At 49.4% G+C, this 16704-nt stretch overlaps 1 protein-coding gene across 1 annotated transcript in view; it reads right to left on the bottom strand.

The window, feature by feature from the left end:
* LAMA2 (laminin subunit alpha 2) overlaps positions 1-16704 on the bottom strand; it is a 252291-nt gene that overhangs the window by 180590 nt on the left and 54997 nt on the right. The window contains 3 exon segments of the mRNA XM_068167889.1: positions 3064-3244; positions 10093-10356; positions 13529-13635. Coding sequence (XP_068023990.1) covers positions 3064-3244; positions 10093-10356; positions 13529-13635 — 552 coding nt within the window.

Genomic DNA, 16704 nt, shown 5'->3' with positions numbered 1-16704 from the left:
CCCAACTGCACTCAAAGGAGGAAAGAAGCAAAGGAAAAAATGATTGGTGATAACCAGGAGCATGGTCTCTGCATGGACCAAGTGCACAGGAAGAGCTGGCAAACTTTCAGAGGGTGATTGCAATGGCCAGGAGGCACAAAGCACTGAGAAAAGAAAATCCTCCATGCAAAAAAGGGAAAGCCAGTTTTACTGCTGTCAAAAGAGAATTCCTCCTTGTGCCTGATCCAGCCCCTTCACACTGCTGCTAACAGCACCAGAAACTTCCAACTGTGACTAGTCTGTCCCTTTCTGACTTGAACTTTCAGTATGCTGTTCATTATTATGGGTACAATTCTGTTGCCACCTCTGCTGCTTTCATTTGCTACCTCAGTATCCAGTTTCTATGTGTATCAGCAGTGCAGGTGAGATTGAATCAGGCTGCATACATGTGGGGCTCAGGACCTCAATGCTCCTTCAGCAGTGGTCAGGGATTGGCACAGGCTGCCCAGGGAACTGGTGGAGTCCCCATCCCTGGAGGTGTTCCAGAAACCTGTGGCCATGGCACTGTGGGATGTGATTTAATGGCCATGGTGGGGTTGGGTTGATGGTTGGACTGGATGATCCTAGAGGCCTTTTCCAACCAAACCAATTCTCTACCATAAAGTTGTAACTTGGAAAGGAGGTTGCTCAGCATACCCTGAAATAGCTTGGTGTGCCACGTCAAACCCTTGGTGTGCAACACCAAACCCTTGGTGTGCAACACCAAACCTCAATAGCCATGGTGGTCTTAGGTTGATGATGGTGGTGGTGGGTGGATGGTTGGACTCAATGTTCTTAGAGGGCTTGTCCAACAAAAAACATTGTATGACTCCATGAAATGGAGTAAATAAAGGATCAGCCATGGAAGAACAGTGAAAACAAAACAGAAGCAAAGGGATTTTTTACCTTTATTCCCACCACCCCCATCCAAATCCCTTCAAGCTGCTGTGATTTGGCAAGACCAGGCTGGATGAGGCTCTGGCCAGCCTGATCTAGTGTGGGGTGTCCCTGCCCATGGCAGGGGGGTTGGAACTGGATGATCCTCGTGGTCCCTTCCAACCCTGACTGATACTATGATACTACGATACTATGATACCTTCAATAGCCCTGCAGGAGACTCTTACCATAATTAAATCATAGGAACTGCACAGAAATTGTCTTGGCAAAAGCACTCAGAGAAAAGGACATTTCTCTTCCTTCAAAGTGTGGTAGATGAGCAGTAAACTGACCTTAAACCTGCAGCTATTGTTTGGGTTGGGTTTTTCTATTGCTCTTGCCAATCACCATCCTTGCCAAGTAATTTACAGGGCTGTCTATGGCAATACTAACCTGTCAGGAAAATCTGTTAGCCAATCACAGCATGTCAGGATGGCAGGGGTTGAAAGGGACCCGAAGAGATCATCCAGTCCAACCCCCCTGCCAGAGCAGGAGCAGAGAATCCAGCACAGGTCACACAGGAACACATCCAGACAGGGCTGGGAAGGCTCCAGAGAAGGAGACTCCACAACCTCTCTGGGCAGCCTGCTCCAGGGCTCTGGGACCCTCACAGTCAAGAAGTTCCTCCTTGTGTTGAGGTGGAGCCTCCTGTGCTGCAGCTTACATCCATTGCCTCTTATCCTATCCCAGGCAGCAAGTGCCTGTCCCTGTCCCCTCCCTCCTGACCCCCAGCCCTCAGATATTTGTAAACATTTATTAAATCCCCTCTAGGTCTTCTCCTCTCCAGACTAACCACCCCCAGGGCTCTCAGCCTCTCCTCCCCAGGCAGTGCTGCAGTCCCTTCAGCATCCTTGTAGCCCTTGGACTCTCTCCTGCAGATCCCTGTCCCTCCTGAGCTGGGGAGCCTAGAGCTGGATGCAGTATTCCAGATGAGGTCTCAGCAGGGCAGAGTAGAGGGGGAGGAGAACCTCCCTGGATCTGCTGGACTCTTGATACAGCCCAGGATCCCATTTTCCTTCTTGGCCCCCAGGGCACATTGTTGTCCCATGGATAACTTGTTATCCACCAGCACTCCCAGGTCCCTCTCCACAGGGCTGCTCTCCACCAGATCACCTCCCAACCTATACTGCTGCATTTATTCTTCCTGCCCAACTGCAGGACTCTGCACTTGGCCTTGTTGAACCTCTTTTGGTTGATCTGTGCCCAACTCTCAGCCTGTCCAAGTCTCTGAATGGCTGCTTGGTGCCATGGTTTAGTTGATGGTGTTGGGTGAGAGGTTGGACTTGATGATCTCAAAGGTCTTTTCCAACCTGGTTAATTCAGCTCTATTGTATTGTATTGTATTGTATTGTATTGTATTGTATTGTATTGTATTGTATTGCATTGCATTCTATTGTATTGCATTGCATTCTATTGTATTGCATTGCATTCTATTGCATTGCATTGCATTGCATTCTATTCTATTCTATTCTATTCTATTCTATTCTATTCTATTCTATTCTATTCTATTCTATTCTATTCTATCACAGTATCACAGTATAACTTAGGTTGGAAAGGACCTCGAGGATCATCGAGTCCAACCTATCAACACAGACCCCATGACTAATTCTATTCTATGACTAATTCTATTCCATTCCATTCCATTCTATTCTATTCCATTCTATTTTCTTTTCTATTCTATTCTATTCTATTCTATTCTATTCTATTCTATTCTATTCTATTCTATTCTATTCTATTCTATTCTACTCACAGCCTCCAGGTGTCTCAGCCAAGCCTCCCAGTTTGGTGTCATCAGCAAACTTGCTGAGCAGACTCTGCCTGTCTGTCCCCTCATCAATGTTATTGCTGAAGATGCTGAACAAGACCAGGCCCAGCACTGAGCCCTGGGGGACTCTGCTGGTCACAGCTCTCCAGCTGGACCTGGCACCATCGACCACCACTCTTTGAACTCTATCTCGTAACCAGTTCCTAATCCACCTCGCTGTCTGCTCTCCCACCCCACACTTGCTCACTGATCCCAGAGCAGCCAAGCTGGAACCTGAGTAATAAAAAAACCCAACAAAGCAACAGAGCAATCAGCCCAAAACTGGCAACAGAGAGTTTACATACGGGTGCAGCCTCCTTCTTCGAAGTTGTAAAATCCATGAGCGCAGCGGTCACACTTCTGCCCTGCCACTCCAGGCTGGCAGTAGCACTGCCCATCCTCAGTGCAGTCAAAGGACTTGGAACCAAAGGAGTTGCAGTTGCAGGGAGCACATCCTCTTGAAGATTGCAAGCCAAAGGTTTCAGGCTGCCACAGAGAGAGAAAGAGCAGTCATGGACTGAGGACAAGCTGAGAGCGTTAAGGAGATCAGGGTGGCTCCTTCCTCTTCATCACTGCAATACTGCTCTTACCAGAGTGAAGAGTAGTGAGGAAACACTGGGGCAAGGGCACCACAGACCCTAACACAGTGTTAAGGAGATCAGGGTGGCTCTTTCCCCTTCATCACTGAAACACTGCTCTTACCAGAGTGAAGAGTAGTGAGGAAACACTGGGGCAAGGGCACCACAGACCCTAACACAGTGTTAAGGAGATCAGGGTGGCTCCTTCCTCTTCATCACTGAAATACTGCTCTTACCAGAGTGAAGAGCAGTGAGGAAACATTGAGGCAAGGGCACCACAGACCCTAACACAGTGTTAAGGAGATCAGGGTGGCTCCTTCCTCTTCATCACTGCAATACTGCTCTTACCAGAGTGAAGAGTAGCGAGGAAACATTGGGGCAAGGGCACTACAGACCCTAACACAGCTCAAAAAGAGTCAAGCTTTCAGACTGTTAGCGGAGGTTACAATGAATAGTACCAGATAACACTGCTGGCTGCACCTCAAATACAGGCTTCAGTTTTGGGGCCTTCCCTCCAAGAAGGACATTGAGGTGCTGGAGCAGGTCCAGAGAATGGAAAAACAAAGCTGAGTAAGGGTCTGGAGAACAGGGAGCTGGGAGTGTTTAGCCTGGAGAAGAGGAGGCTGAGGGGAGACCTTATTGCTCTCTACAGCTCCCTGAAAGGAGGTTGTAGTGAGGTGGGGGTTGGGCTCTTCTCCCTAGTATCAGGCAACAGAAGGAGAGGAAATGGCCTGAAATCGTGCCAGGGGAGTGTTAGGTTGGGTATTAAGAAAAATTCCTTTCCGGTAAGAGTGGTCAGGGACTGGCACAGGCTGCCCAGGGAGGTGGTGGAGTCTCCAACCCTGGAGGTCTTAAAGAAACCTGTGGCCACGGCCCTTGGGGTCATGGTTTGATGGACATGGTGGGGTTGGGTTGATGGCTGGACTGGATGATCTTAGAGGTCTTTTCCAAGCCAAACAGGTCTATGAGGCTGTAGTTTGCAGTGCAATACATTTCCTTAGAGGTTGTGTTTCCATAAGCACAATTCCCACAAGAAAAAGAATGTCCCACAAGAAAGGGAACGTGCTGTGTACACCTCCTGTGTCTGGCTTGTAAGCTATGTCAAGCAGAGTTTGTTGCTCAGAGAGTGAATTCAAGCTCTTAGGTATAAACAGAGACTGATTCAACTGCAAAGTCTCTGAACATGTAGATGTCCAACAAGAGTCCAACAAGATGACATTCAACAAATCCAGGTGCTGCACATTGGCCACAACAACCTCAGGCAGTGCTACAGGCTGGGGTCAGAGTGGCTGAGAGCAGCCAGGCAGAGAGGGACCTGGGGGTACTGGTTGACAGAAGCTGAACATGAGCCTGCAGTGTGCCCAGGTGGCCAAGAAGGCCAAGGGCATCCTGGCCTGCATCAGGAAGAGTGTGGCCAGCAGGAGCAGGGAAGTCCTTGTGCCCTGTGCTCAGCACTGCTTAGGCCACACCTTGAGTCCTGTGTCCAGTTCTGGGCTCCTCAGTTTCAGAAGGACATTGAGAGACTTGAAGGTGTCCAGAGAAGGGCAAGGAGGCTGGGGAGGGGTCTGGAGCACAGCCCTGTGAGGTGAGGCTGAGGGAGCTGGGGTTGCTTAGCCTGGAGAAGAGGAGGCTCAGGGGAGACCTTCTTGCTCTCTACAACTCCCTGCAGGGAGGTTGTAGCCAGGTGGGGGTTGGTCTCTTCTCCCAGGCAGCCAGCAGCAGAACAAGAGGACACAGTCTCAAGCTGCACCAGGGGAGGTTTAGGCTGGAGGTGAGGAGAAAGTTCTTCCCAGAGAGAGTTGTTAGCCATTGGAATGTGCTGCCCAGGGAGGTGGTGGAGTCCCCATCCTTCGGGGTGTTCAAGAGGAGATTGGATGTGGCACTTGGAGCCATGGTTTAGTCATGAGGTCTGTGGTGACAGGTTGGACTTGATGATCTTTGAGGTCTTTTCCAACCTTGGTGATTCTGTGATCCTGTGTTGTCTCTGAGCAGGGGCAATGCCTGCACACATGTTCTGCAATTCAAGGGCATTTCTTTGGGATGAGCTTTGGGAATAACTCCAGAGGAACACAGACACAATGCATTTGTTTACATCACAAGCAAATGCTGGGAATTCTGGGGTCTTGTAAGATAAAAAATGATCTTGGCTCAGGCTGGAAGTAATCAGTGAGTCTCAGTGTCTTGGCTTCTCTTCTATTTTCATTCCTCCCTTTCTTTTTTGCACTGAGTACCATGAAATTCCAGCAGAACCAGAACAGATGTTGCCTACTACAGCAACACAGTTCCTCCTTAACTCCACCAGCAGAGAGCAAAATGCCTGCTTGTAAGGAAGGGGAGACACAGCCTTATATGAATCCTGCAGTGTGGAGCTCTGCACATAGCTTGCAACCAGCATGCCCCGTGGGTTGCACTGCACCAGCCAACTGCTGCTAAGAGCAAACTGTACTTGATAATCAAGTTCTGAACTCAGTCTTGAGCCACACTTAAAATGAGAGGACTCTTCCTCAACCTTGTTTCAGGTATGAGGACTTCCAGGCAATATTGACATGCAGGCCACACTCCTGATTTCACTGGAAACCGAGAGAAGAAGATTTAACAATCAAAGTCTATCAGAGCCCTCACCAGGAAAGTGAAGGCTAAAAATGAGCTATTATATAGGTCACTGCTAATCAATATAAAAGTAATAGAGTGGAGAATGTTTGCTTTTACAATGCACTGCTGTGTGACCCAGGCATGGGCTGGTAGGTTTGTTTTACTCACTATATATCAGTACAGATTTTTCAAGCCAGTGGAGCTAACTTAGACTTAGATTCCACGTGGATTGGTTCCAGAGTGGAACCTCTAACTCTCTGTGTAGGTGCATCCTCAGAGATTTCAGCAGGCTGCCATGTAGAAGACCTGATTTCAGATTCCCTAGTACAGGAAGGATCTGGAGGTGCTGGAAGGTGTCCAGAGAAGGGGCAGAAGGAGGAGCAGAGGGCTGGAGCTGCTCTGCTGTGAGGACAGACTGAGGGAGTTGGGGTTGTGCAGGCTGGAGAGGAGAAGGCTCCCAGGAGAACTTACTGTGGCCTTGCAGTATCTGAAGGGGGCTACAAGAAAGCTGGGGAGGGACTTTTGAGGGTGTCAGGGAGGGATAGGACTGGGGGGGATGGAGCAAAACTAGAAATGGGGAGATTGAGATTGGCTGTGAGGAAGAAGTTGTTGCCCATGAGGGTGGTGAGAGCCTGGCACAGGTTGCCCAGGGAGGTGGTGGAAGCCTCCTGCCTGGAGGTGTTTGCAGCCAGGCTGGATGTGGCTGTGAGCAACCTGCTGTGGTGTGAGGTGTCCCTGCCCATGGCAGGGGGGTTGGAACTGGATGATTGTGATTGGTTAAATCCCATCCTGAAAACAAGGGGGTGAAGGGCTTGGGAGTGCTTTGCCCTCCCTTCAGGGCATTTTCCCCCCTGGGAAACTGAGTCTGTTCCAGTACCCCCTCCCTGCCCAGCTGGGGTAAAAAAGGACCATGTGTCTCAGTTGGAAGAGCATGTGACTCTGAATGTCAAGATCTTGGGTCCAAGCTGGCAGTGGGCAGCAGTGTCCTCCCTTTTAAACCCCAGCTGGGCAGGGAGGGGGGACTGAAACGGACTCATTTTCCATGGAGTGAAAATGCCCTGCAGGGAGGGCAAAGCACTCCCAAGCCCTTCCTCCCCTTGTTTTCAGGATGGGAGTTCACCCACCACAATGATCCTTGAGGTCCCTTCCAACCCTGACAATTCTCTGATTCTCTGCCAGTACTGAAGTTCCACATCCCCACAGAGTGTCTGCTGACAGCTGTCACAATACAGGAGCATGTCTATGGTCAGGTATCTGAAGGGCTCCTACAGGGAGACTGTTGAGGGACTGTTTAGAAGGGTCTGTAGTGACAGGGTGAGGGGCAATGGTTTGAAACTGGAAGAGGGGATATTCAGGTTGGACATCAGGAGGAAGTTCTGCACAATGAGGGTGGTGAGACACTGTCCAGGATTGTGGTGTAGGCCCCATCCCTGGAGACACTGCAGATCAGACTCAATGTGTCCCTGGGCAGCCTGATCCAGTTGGAGGTGTCCCTGCTGCCTGCAGGGGTGTTGGACACGATGACCTTTGAGGGTCCCTTCCAACCCAGTGCAATCTGTGAACTTAGCCTGAAGAACCACATGAACCTAAGCCCAATGCTTCATTGTGCAACACACCAAAGAATTACATTGATATTACTCATTTCCAAATGCTACATTAAGATGTTTTGCCAATTAAATACTTCTGCATGACAAATCCTGGTGTATCAGAGAGAAAAAGGAGGGGGGGAAACCCAACCCAACCCAACCCAAAGCAAACTGAAAGTTGTATAATTAAACTCTAAGGTTCAATTAACTGTATCAACTCTCCCTCAAAAGTCCTTTGCCAGAGGAGGAGGCATTCAGCAATGTGCTTATGCAAAAATCCCAGGACACACAGCAAGCTTAGTGCAGTGAAGCAACCAGTGCACCCCATGCAGCTCAGTTCTCAGCAGCAACTTTGATAGGATCTAAATAAATTCTGTTGATAAGGATGAAAGCCAGAGAGGGGGGAAAAAAAACCTGTTTGATGCCAGCACTCCACACACTTCCTGAAGGAATTCAAGATCACTGCCATGCTGGCTTGAATCCTGTGAGGAGCTCTGCACACTCAAAGACATTGGGGTCCCTCATGCAACCCCACCCCCCAGCCCCCCCAAGATGAAGCCACAGGTTAAGTCCTCAGCCAAGCTTTGTTCACACACTGGTTCTAAGAAGTGCATTTAAAGAACTAAAGATATGATCCTGGATGGAACAGAGAAAATAGGAGGAGGTTTGTGAGGCTGGTGTGACTTTGTGCTCCTGTGTCGGTGCATGTCAAGTGTTTGTGTGGGCAACACAACTATGTAACACATGGGAAATGGCTAAAAGCTCAGCTTCTCCAAGGGAGAGCACTGCCTGGGGAGGAGAGGCTGAGAGCCCTGGGGCTGTTCAGTCTGGAGAGGAGAAGACCTAGAGGGGATCTGATCAATGCCTATCAATATCTGAGAGCTGTGGGTCAGGAAGGAGGGGACAGGGACAGGCTCTGCTCACTTGTGCCCTGGAAAAGGACAAGGAGCAATGGATGGAAACTGCAGCACAGGAGGTTCCACCTCAACATGAGGAAGAACTTCTTGACTGTGAGGGTCCCAGAGCCCTGGAGCAGGCTGCCCAGAGAGGTTGTGGAGTCTCCTTCTCTGGAGCCTTCCCAGTCCTGTCTGGATGTGTTCTGTGTGACCTGTGCTGGATTCTATGCTCCTGCTCTGGCAGGGGGTTGGACTGGAAGCTCTCCAGAGGTCCCTTCCAATCCCTAACATCCTTTGATCCTGTGATATGGATTATGTGAGCAAATTATTATGGATCCTGCAGTCTGCCTGTGCAGGAAAAACACTACCAGGTATTTTTCAAACAGAGTTTAGAATGGCCTTCCAGTACCTGAAGGGGGACTACTGGAAAGATGGGGAGGGACTGCCCTAGGAAGTGGTGGACTCACCATCCCTGGAGGTGTTCAAAAAACCATGTAAACATGGTTGAACAGCCACAGTAGTGTCTCTATTTTCCACTGGTAATTATAAAGTTAAACTCAAATCTTATAAAGTATTATGGATATTCTGGCCATGATGATTGCATAAGCTAAGGAATGCCCCATGCCCAGCTGGCCAAGAAAGCCAAAGGCCTCCTGGCTGGGATCAGCAATGCTGTGCCCAGCAGGAGCAGGGAGGGGATTGTCCCCTGGCACTCAGCTCTGGGGAGGTCACTCCTTGAGTGTTGTCTTCAGTTTTGGTCACCTCAACACAAGAGAGCTGTGGAGGTGCTGGAGCCAGGGCAGAGCAGGGCAAGGAAGCTGGGAAGGGTCTGGAGAATGAATCTGATGGAGAGCAGCTGAAGGAGCTGGGGATGGTTAGTGTGAAACAGAGGAGGCTGAGGGGAGACCTCCTGGCTGTCTACAGTTCCCTGAGAGGAGGCTGTGGAGAGGCTGCTGCTGGTCTCTGCTCACAGGGAATTAGTGACAGAACAAGAGGGAATGGCCTCAAGATGCCACTGGGGAGGTTTAGCCTGGACATGTGGAAAAATTTATTCATGGCAAGAGTGATCAGGGACTGGAATGTGCTGCCCAGGGAGGTAGTGGAGTCACCACCCCTGGCTGTGTTTAAAGGTATTTTGGATGTGGTGCTTGGGGTTTAGGGATCAACCTTTTAGAGTAGGGTTCTGGGTTGGCCTTGGTGATACTGAGGGTCTGCTCCAACCTGAGTGATTGTGTGAGTCTGTGTTGGGTGGACAGTTGGACTCCATGATCTTAGTGAGCTTGTCCAACCTGAGTGATTGTGTGAGTCTCTGCTGGGTGGACAGTTGGACTCCATGACCTTAGAGGGCTTTCCCAACCTGAGTGATTGTGTGAGTCTGTGTTGGGTGGACAGTTGGACTCCATGATCTTAGAGGGCTTTTCCAACCTGAGTGATTGTGTGAGTCTGTGTTGGGTGGACAGTTGGACTCCATGATCTTAGAGGGCTTTCCCAACCTGAGTGATTCTGTGAGAGGCACTATGGGAAGCATTCTAAAGGCTGCCTGTCTCCTGAGCCCATCCATTACTTGATATTTTAGTACACAGCACACCTGTCTCAGATTATGTGCCAGCCAGCCTGTGGCAGCTCCAAACAGAGGTGGCTATGGGGTTCCAGGCCATGCCATGCACCCAGTCCCTGATTACCGGAGCAGCGGGCCGGTAAGCGCCCCGGGGGCAGCCACTGCCGCCGCCTGCGCCCCATCTGCGAGGGGGAGCTCGGATCTGCTGGCTGCTTCCTGCGCTCTCCTTCGCTGCAGGCCCCTGCCCGCGGGTTTCACAGCGTCTGCCCAGGAATCCTGCTTTGCAGAGGCACCTTCCTGCCCTGTCACACTGCAGTGACAGGGATCCTAGAGCGCTGCAGCCACAGGGCACGCAGAACCGTTTGTCTGGGGCCCAGAAGTAGCTGGGCTTGAAGAATGAGAAAAAGAGAGAGAGTTAGACAGCCAAGAGAATGAAATGACTCCTCAGAGGAGAGTGCAGGGATAAAGACAGCAGTAAAACAGAGTAGTAAACAAAGATTCATTTCCATCAACTGCCAATAATCTGTCATGAGGCTTGAAACACGTTATGCAGTCTGTTCAAGTGCCAGGGGCGCCAGAGCTGGCTCTGTGAAAGGTCTCTTGAAGCACAGTACAAAACAGAGTGCAAACCAACCACTTCAGAAGTGACAGAGCTCAAAAGGGTTAAAAGGATCTCTGTGATTTATGTAAAGTTGTTTATTTTTACTGCCTTCAACAAGACCAAGGGCAAGGTCCTGCACCTGGGTCATGGCAATGCCAAGCACAAGTCCAGGCTGAGTGGATTGAGAGCAGCCCTGCAGAGAAGGACTTGTGGGTGCTGGAGAATGAGGCACTTGACATGAGCTGGCAATGGTTGCTGGCAGCCCAAAAAAGTCACCCATTTCCTGGGCTGCATCAAAAGAAGTGTGGGCAGCAGGTCAAGGGAGATGGTTCTGCCCCTCTGCTCTGCTCAGGTGAGACCTCACCTGGAGCACTGCAGCCAGCTCTGGAGCTCCTGGCACAAGAAGGACATGGAACTGTTGAGAGAATCCAGAGGGGGTCTGCAGAACCTCTGCTGTGGGGACAGGATGGGAGAGTTGGGGCAGTTCAGCATGGAGAAGGCTCCAGAGAGAACTTAAAGCAGCCTTCCAGTACCTGAAGGGGGCTGCAGGAGAGCTGGGGAGGGACTTTTGACAAGGGCTGGGAATGACAGGATGAGGAACAATGGCTTGAAAATGGAGCAGGGTAGATCTAGAATGGAGATTGGGAATAAGTTTTTTACTGTGAGAGTAGTAAGGCACTGGAACAGGCTGCCCAGTGCAGTTATGGTCACCTCATCCCTAGAAGAGTTTAAGACCAGGCTGGATGAGGCCTTGAGCATCTTGGGATAGTAGATGTCCCTGCCCATGGCAGTGGGGTTGGAACTGGATGGTCTCCAACTCAAGCCATGCTATGATTCTATGATTCATGTGCTTTAAATTAGACACACACAGAGGTGTTCTGAGGACACAGGCCTGACCCCCCAAGTCCTCATGCCGGACCAGAGAGATGTGCAGCCAGCTAGAACATATTTCTCTGCAGCCTGAAGACAATTCTGCAAAGAAAACTTATGAAACACTGGTGGTTTGCAGTGATTTATGAGGCAGCAAAGCAATGTCAAGGCAAAAGAGACTTTCCCCCACCCCCCCCCCCAGACAAAAAAAGAATACATCATTTGGACAATGCAAGAAGTAACTCAAAGAAAAGAAACAGAGAAGCTGAAAATTCACTGCAGAAGTAAATAGAATAGAGTAGAATAGAATAGAATAGGAGTAGAGTAGAGTAGAACAGAACAGAATAGAATAGAATAGGAGTAGAATAGAACAGAACAGAACAGAATAGAATAGAATAGAATAGAATAGAATAGAATAGAATAATAGAATAGAATAGAACAGAATAGAGTAGAACAGAATAGAGTAGAATAGAATAGAATAGAATAGAATAGAATAGAATAGAATAGAATAGAATAGAATAGAATAGGAAAAAATAGAACAAAATAGAATAGAATAGAATAGAATAGAATAGAATAGAATAGAATAGAATAGAATAGAATAGAGGAGAATAGAATAGAGGAGAATAGAACAGAATAGAGTAGAATAGAATAGAATAAAATAGAACAGAATAGAGTAGAATAGAACAGAGTAGAATAGAATAGAGTAGAATAGAATAGAATAGAGTAGAATAGAATAGAATAGAGTAGAATAGAATAGAATAGACCAGAATAGAGTAGAGTAGAATAGAATAGAACAGAATAGAGTAGAATAGAACAGAGTAGAATAGAATAGAATAGAATAGAATAGAACAGAATAGAGTAGAATAGAATAGAATAGAATAGAGTAGGATAGGATAGAATAGAATAGGATAGGATAGGATAGAACAGAGTAGAATAGAATAGAATAGAATAGAATAGAATAGAATAGAATAGAATTGAATAGAATAGAATAGAATAGAGCAGGTTGGACAGCATCCTGCACAGAGAAGTTCTCTCCCAGAGCTGCACTACTGGTATCTAATTTATTTGTATCACACATTCAGCACACAAAATGTCTACAACACATAGAGAAATGTACTTCCATGGACTTAAAATACACTCATGGCATCCAGCTGCAGTGCTCTGTGCTAGAAAGCCTTTAGAAAAGGAGGAGAGTAAGTCACCCATGGGACAGCAATGTGCCCTTCTGGCCAAGAGGACCAATGGTCTCCTGGGCTGCATCAAGAAAAATGTGGCCAGCAGGTCAAGGGAGGTTCTCCTACCCCTCTACTCTGCCCTTGTTAGGCCACATCTGGAGTATTGTGGCCAGTTCTGGGCTTCCCAGAGGAACATCTGTCTGATGAGGAAAGGCTGAGAGCCCTGGGGCTGTTTAATTTGGAGAAGAAAAGGCTGGGAGGTGAGGGGGGTGGTGGAGTCCCCATCCCTGGAGGTGTTCAAGAGGGGATTGGATGTGGCACTTGGTGCCAAGGTCTAGTCATGAGGTCTGTGGTGACAGGTTGGACTTGATGATCTTTGAGGCCTCTTCCAACCTTGGTGATTCTGTGGTTCTGTGACTTGGATTTAATCAATGTTTATAAATATCTGCAGGGTGGCTGTTGAGAGGAAGGGGCCAGGATCTTTTCAATGGGGTCCTGGGATAGGACAAGGGTCCATGGACACAAATTGGTACCCAGGAATTTCCACCTCAACATGAGGAGAAAATTCTTCACTGTGAGGCTGCTGGAGCCCTGGAGCAGGCTGCCCAGAGAGGTTGTGGAGTCTCCTTCTCTGGAGACTCCCAAGCCCCACCTGGCTGTGTTCCTGTGTGACCTGCCCTGAGTGAGACTGCTCTGGCAGGGGGTTGGACTGGATGATCTCCAGAGCCCCTTTCCAAGCCCCACCGCTCTGTGATTCTGTGATTTAAACCCCAGCCATTTTACCTTTCCCCAACCCATATATGCTCTTTGAGTGGGGGGAAAAGAAAAGAACACAAAAATACTACCCTAACCCAAAGAACACTGAGTTATAACAACCAGGGAAGAGAGCTGGGAGGCTGTTTCTTGTCACTCACCTTGCAGGTGTCGCACCGGCGCCCGATCACGTTGGCTTTGCACTGGCACTGGCCTGTCCGTGAGTCACAGACCTCTGAGAAGGAGCCATTGCTGTGACACTGACAGGCTGCAGAGGAAGAAGAAGGAGCTGTTAATGCCCTTTCCAAAGGCTAAATTTGATAGGCAGATGCTTACCGGGCAGCTTTTGCCATGCTGAGGAATCCAGGGCGGCAGGCCTGAGTCAAGCAGGAAGGTGTCACCTCCGTTGTGTGAGGTGTCCAGTGTGGGGTGTCCCTGCCCATGGCAGGGGGTTGGAGCTGGATGATCCTTGGGGACCCTTCCAACCCTAACAATTCTATGATTGTTTAGCCTGGAGAAGAGAAGGCTCAGGGGAGACCTTCTTGCTCTCTTCAACTCCCTGAAGGGAGGTTGTAGCCACGTGGGGGTTGGTCTCTTCTCCCAGGCACCCAGCAGCAGAACAAGAGGACACAGTCTCACGCTGTGCCAGGGGAGGCTTAGGCTGGAGGTGAGGAGAAAGTTCTTCCCAGCAAGAATAATTTGCCACTGGAGTGTGCTGCCCAGGGAGGTGGTGGAGTCCCTGTCCCTGGAGGTGTTCAAGAAAGGCTTGCATGTGGCACTTGGAGCCATGGTTTAGTTGTCAGGTGTTAGGTATTAGATCATAGGTTGGACTTGACGATCTCTGAGGTCTTTTCCAACCTGGTTGATTCTATGATTCTGTGATCATCTATGACACTTGGAGGAGGACCACAAAGATGACCAGAGGACTGGAGAACCTTCCCTGAGGGGACAGGCTGGGCGAGTTGGAACTGCTCAGCCTGGAGAAGAGAAGGTCCAGGAATACCTTAGAGCAGCCTTCCAGTACCTGAAGGGGGCTACAGGGGAGCTGAGGAGGGACATTTGACAAGGGCTGGGAGTGACAGGATGAAGGGCAATGACTTAGAGCTGAAAAGAGGGGGGATTGAGACTGGAGATGAGGAAGAAATCACAGGATCAGAGGATGTTAGGGGATGGAAGGAACCTCCTCATAGGGATGGGGAATTCTCCCCCACATTATTGCAGTGAGAAATTTTGCTTCAAGTTCCTGAACAACTTAGGTGCTCCCCTCAGGTTAAAACAGGATTTCTAAGACCCATTTCAAGTATGTGTCCTGGAACCTGGGGAGTGGGCAAGGTGGCACTGGGAGCTAAAAGAGCTGCTACAGACCCTTCCACAAGGGTGTGGAAAGGATGAAGTCCACAGAAATTAAAGAACTGTTGAGGGTGGAAGAGACCTTTGACATCAAGACCAACCTCTCACCCAGAGCTCACAACCCCACCACTGCTGCCAAGCCACTGCCACTAAACCATGTCCCTCAGCATCACACCCACACAGTTTTACCTCCCTGTGGCCTTCTTTGCTCCAGGCTGAACAACACAGCTCCCTCAGCTGCTCCTCACCAGAGCTGTTCTCTAGAGCCTTTGCCATCTTTGCTGTCCACCTCTGGACCTGTTTTGAAATTCTCCAGAGAAGGAGACTCCACAACCTCTCTCAATAGCCTGCTCCAGGGCTCCAGCACCCTCACTGTAAAGAAGTTTCTCCTCATGTTGAGGTCAAACCTTCTATTATAGTATCATAGAATCAGTCAGGGTTGGAAAGGACCACAAGGGTCATCCAGTTCCAACCCCCCTGCCATGGGCAGGGACACCCCACACTAGATCAGGCTGCCCAGAGCCTCATCCAGCCTGGGCTTAAACACCTCCAGGGACAGGGCCCCAACCACCTCCCTGGACAACCCATTCCAGGGCTTCACCACTCTCATGGGGAAGAACTTCCTCCTCCCCTCCAGCCTGAATCTCCCCACCTCCAGCTTCATTCCATTCCCCCTAGTCCTATCACTACCTATGTTCAAGCTTGTACCTGTTGCTCCTTGTCTTATTACTGTGCACCACCCACAAGAGCTTGGCCCCCTCCACTTGCCCCCCACCCCTCAGCTATTGATAGACATTGATCAGATCCCTCTCAGCCTTCTCTTCTCCAGACTAAACAGCTCCAGGGCATTCAGCCTCTCTTCACAGGGGAGATGCTCAAGGCCCCTAATCACCCTTGTGGCTCTCCCTCAGACTCTCTCCAGCAGGTCTCTGTCTCTCTGGAACTGGGGAGCCCAGAACTGGATACAGGATTGCAGCTGTGGTCTGAGCAGGGCAGAGCAGAGGGGGAGCAGAACCTCCCCAGCCCTGCTGGCCACACTTTGCTTGCTGCACCCCAGGCTTTTCTCTGTGGAGCTGCTCTCCAGCAGGGCAGCCTCTAACCTGTGTAACCTGTGCTGGTGCCTCTTTGAGACAAAGCAGTTCTGTTCTGTCTGTATACAGCCAATTACCACAGGAGCTCCCCATTACTTTGTTGGCCTTGCTAATATACAATCTGCAGTTGCAAATTGAAGAGAGGTTATTTGTTTCATGTTTTTTCTCCATTCTCCCCCCACTTCTGAGACATTCTGCCAAAGCTGCTTCATTTCCCTCCAGTCTGTTGATGGCATTATTTCTCTGATGTTTGCAAAGAGCTCTCCTCCTCTGCAATAAGTAACAAAAAACCTTTTGGGCTTTCCTAGCAGAGCCTGGTAACACCTTCAGAGGTTTTGATCTCCTCCTGTTTGCAGCACATCTTAAAAACCTGCACTGCTCAAACCACTTCTGCTGCAAATAACATCTCTTCTCTTTTCCTTTAGCTCTCATTTTGCAACACTAAGTGAATCCCTAATTAACCTCTTTCATCCTCTACACATCCTCCTTTTCTGTACCTCCTGTTTCAAAATTGCCAACAATCATAGAATCATAGAATAGAATCACTGAATCAACCAGGTTGGCTAAGACCTCAGAGATCATCAAGTCCAACCTGTCACCCAACACCTCATGACTACTAAACCATGGCACCAAGTGCCACAGCCAATCCCCTCTTGAACACCTCCAGGGATGGGGACTCCACCACCTCCCTGGGCAGCACATTCCAGTGGCCAATCTCTCTTGCTGGGAAGAACTTTCTCCTCACCTCCAGCTTAATTCTCCCCTGGCACAGCTTGAGACTGTGTCCTCTTGTCCGGTGCTGGGTGCCTGGGAGAAGAGACCAACCCCACCTGGCTACAACCTCCCTGCAGGGAGTTGCAGAGAGCAAGAAGGTCTCCCCTGAGCCTCCTCTTCTC

Source organism: Melanerpes formicivorus, unplaced genomic scaffold (genome assembly GCF_026170545.1).
Source record: "Melanerpes formicivorus ecotype bairdi unplaced genomic scaffold, bMelFor1.0.p_v2 SCAF_124, whole genome shotgun sequence".
Taxonomy (NCBI): domain Eukaryota; kingdom Metazoa; phylum Chordata; class Aves; order Piciformes; family Picidae; genus Melanerpes; species Melanerpes formicivorus.
The sequence above is the reverse complement of the archived record's forward strand: the minus strand, read 5'-3'. Positions and strand labels throughout refer to the sequence as shown.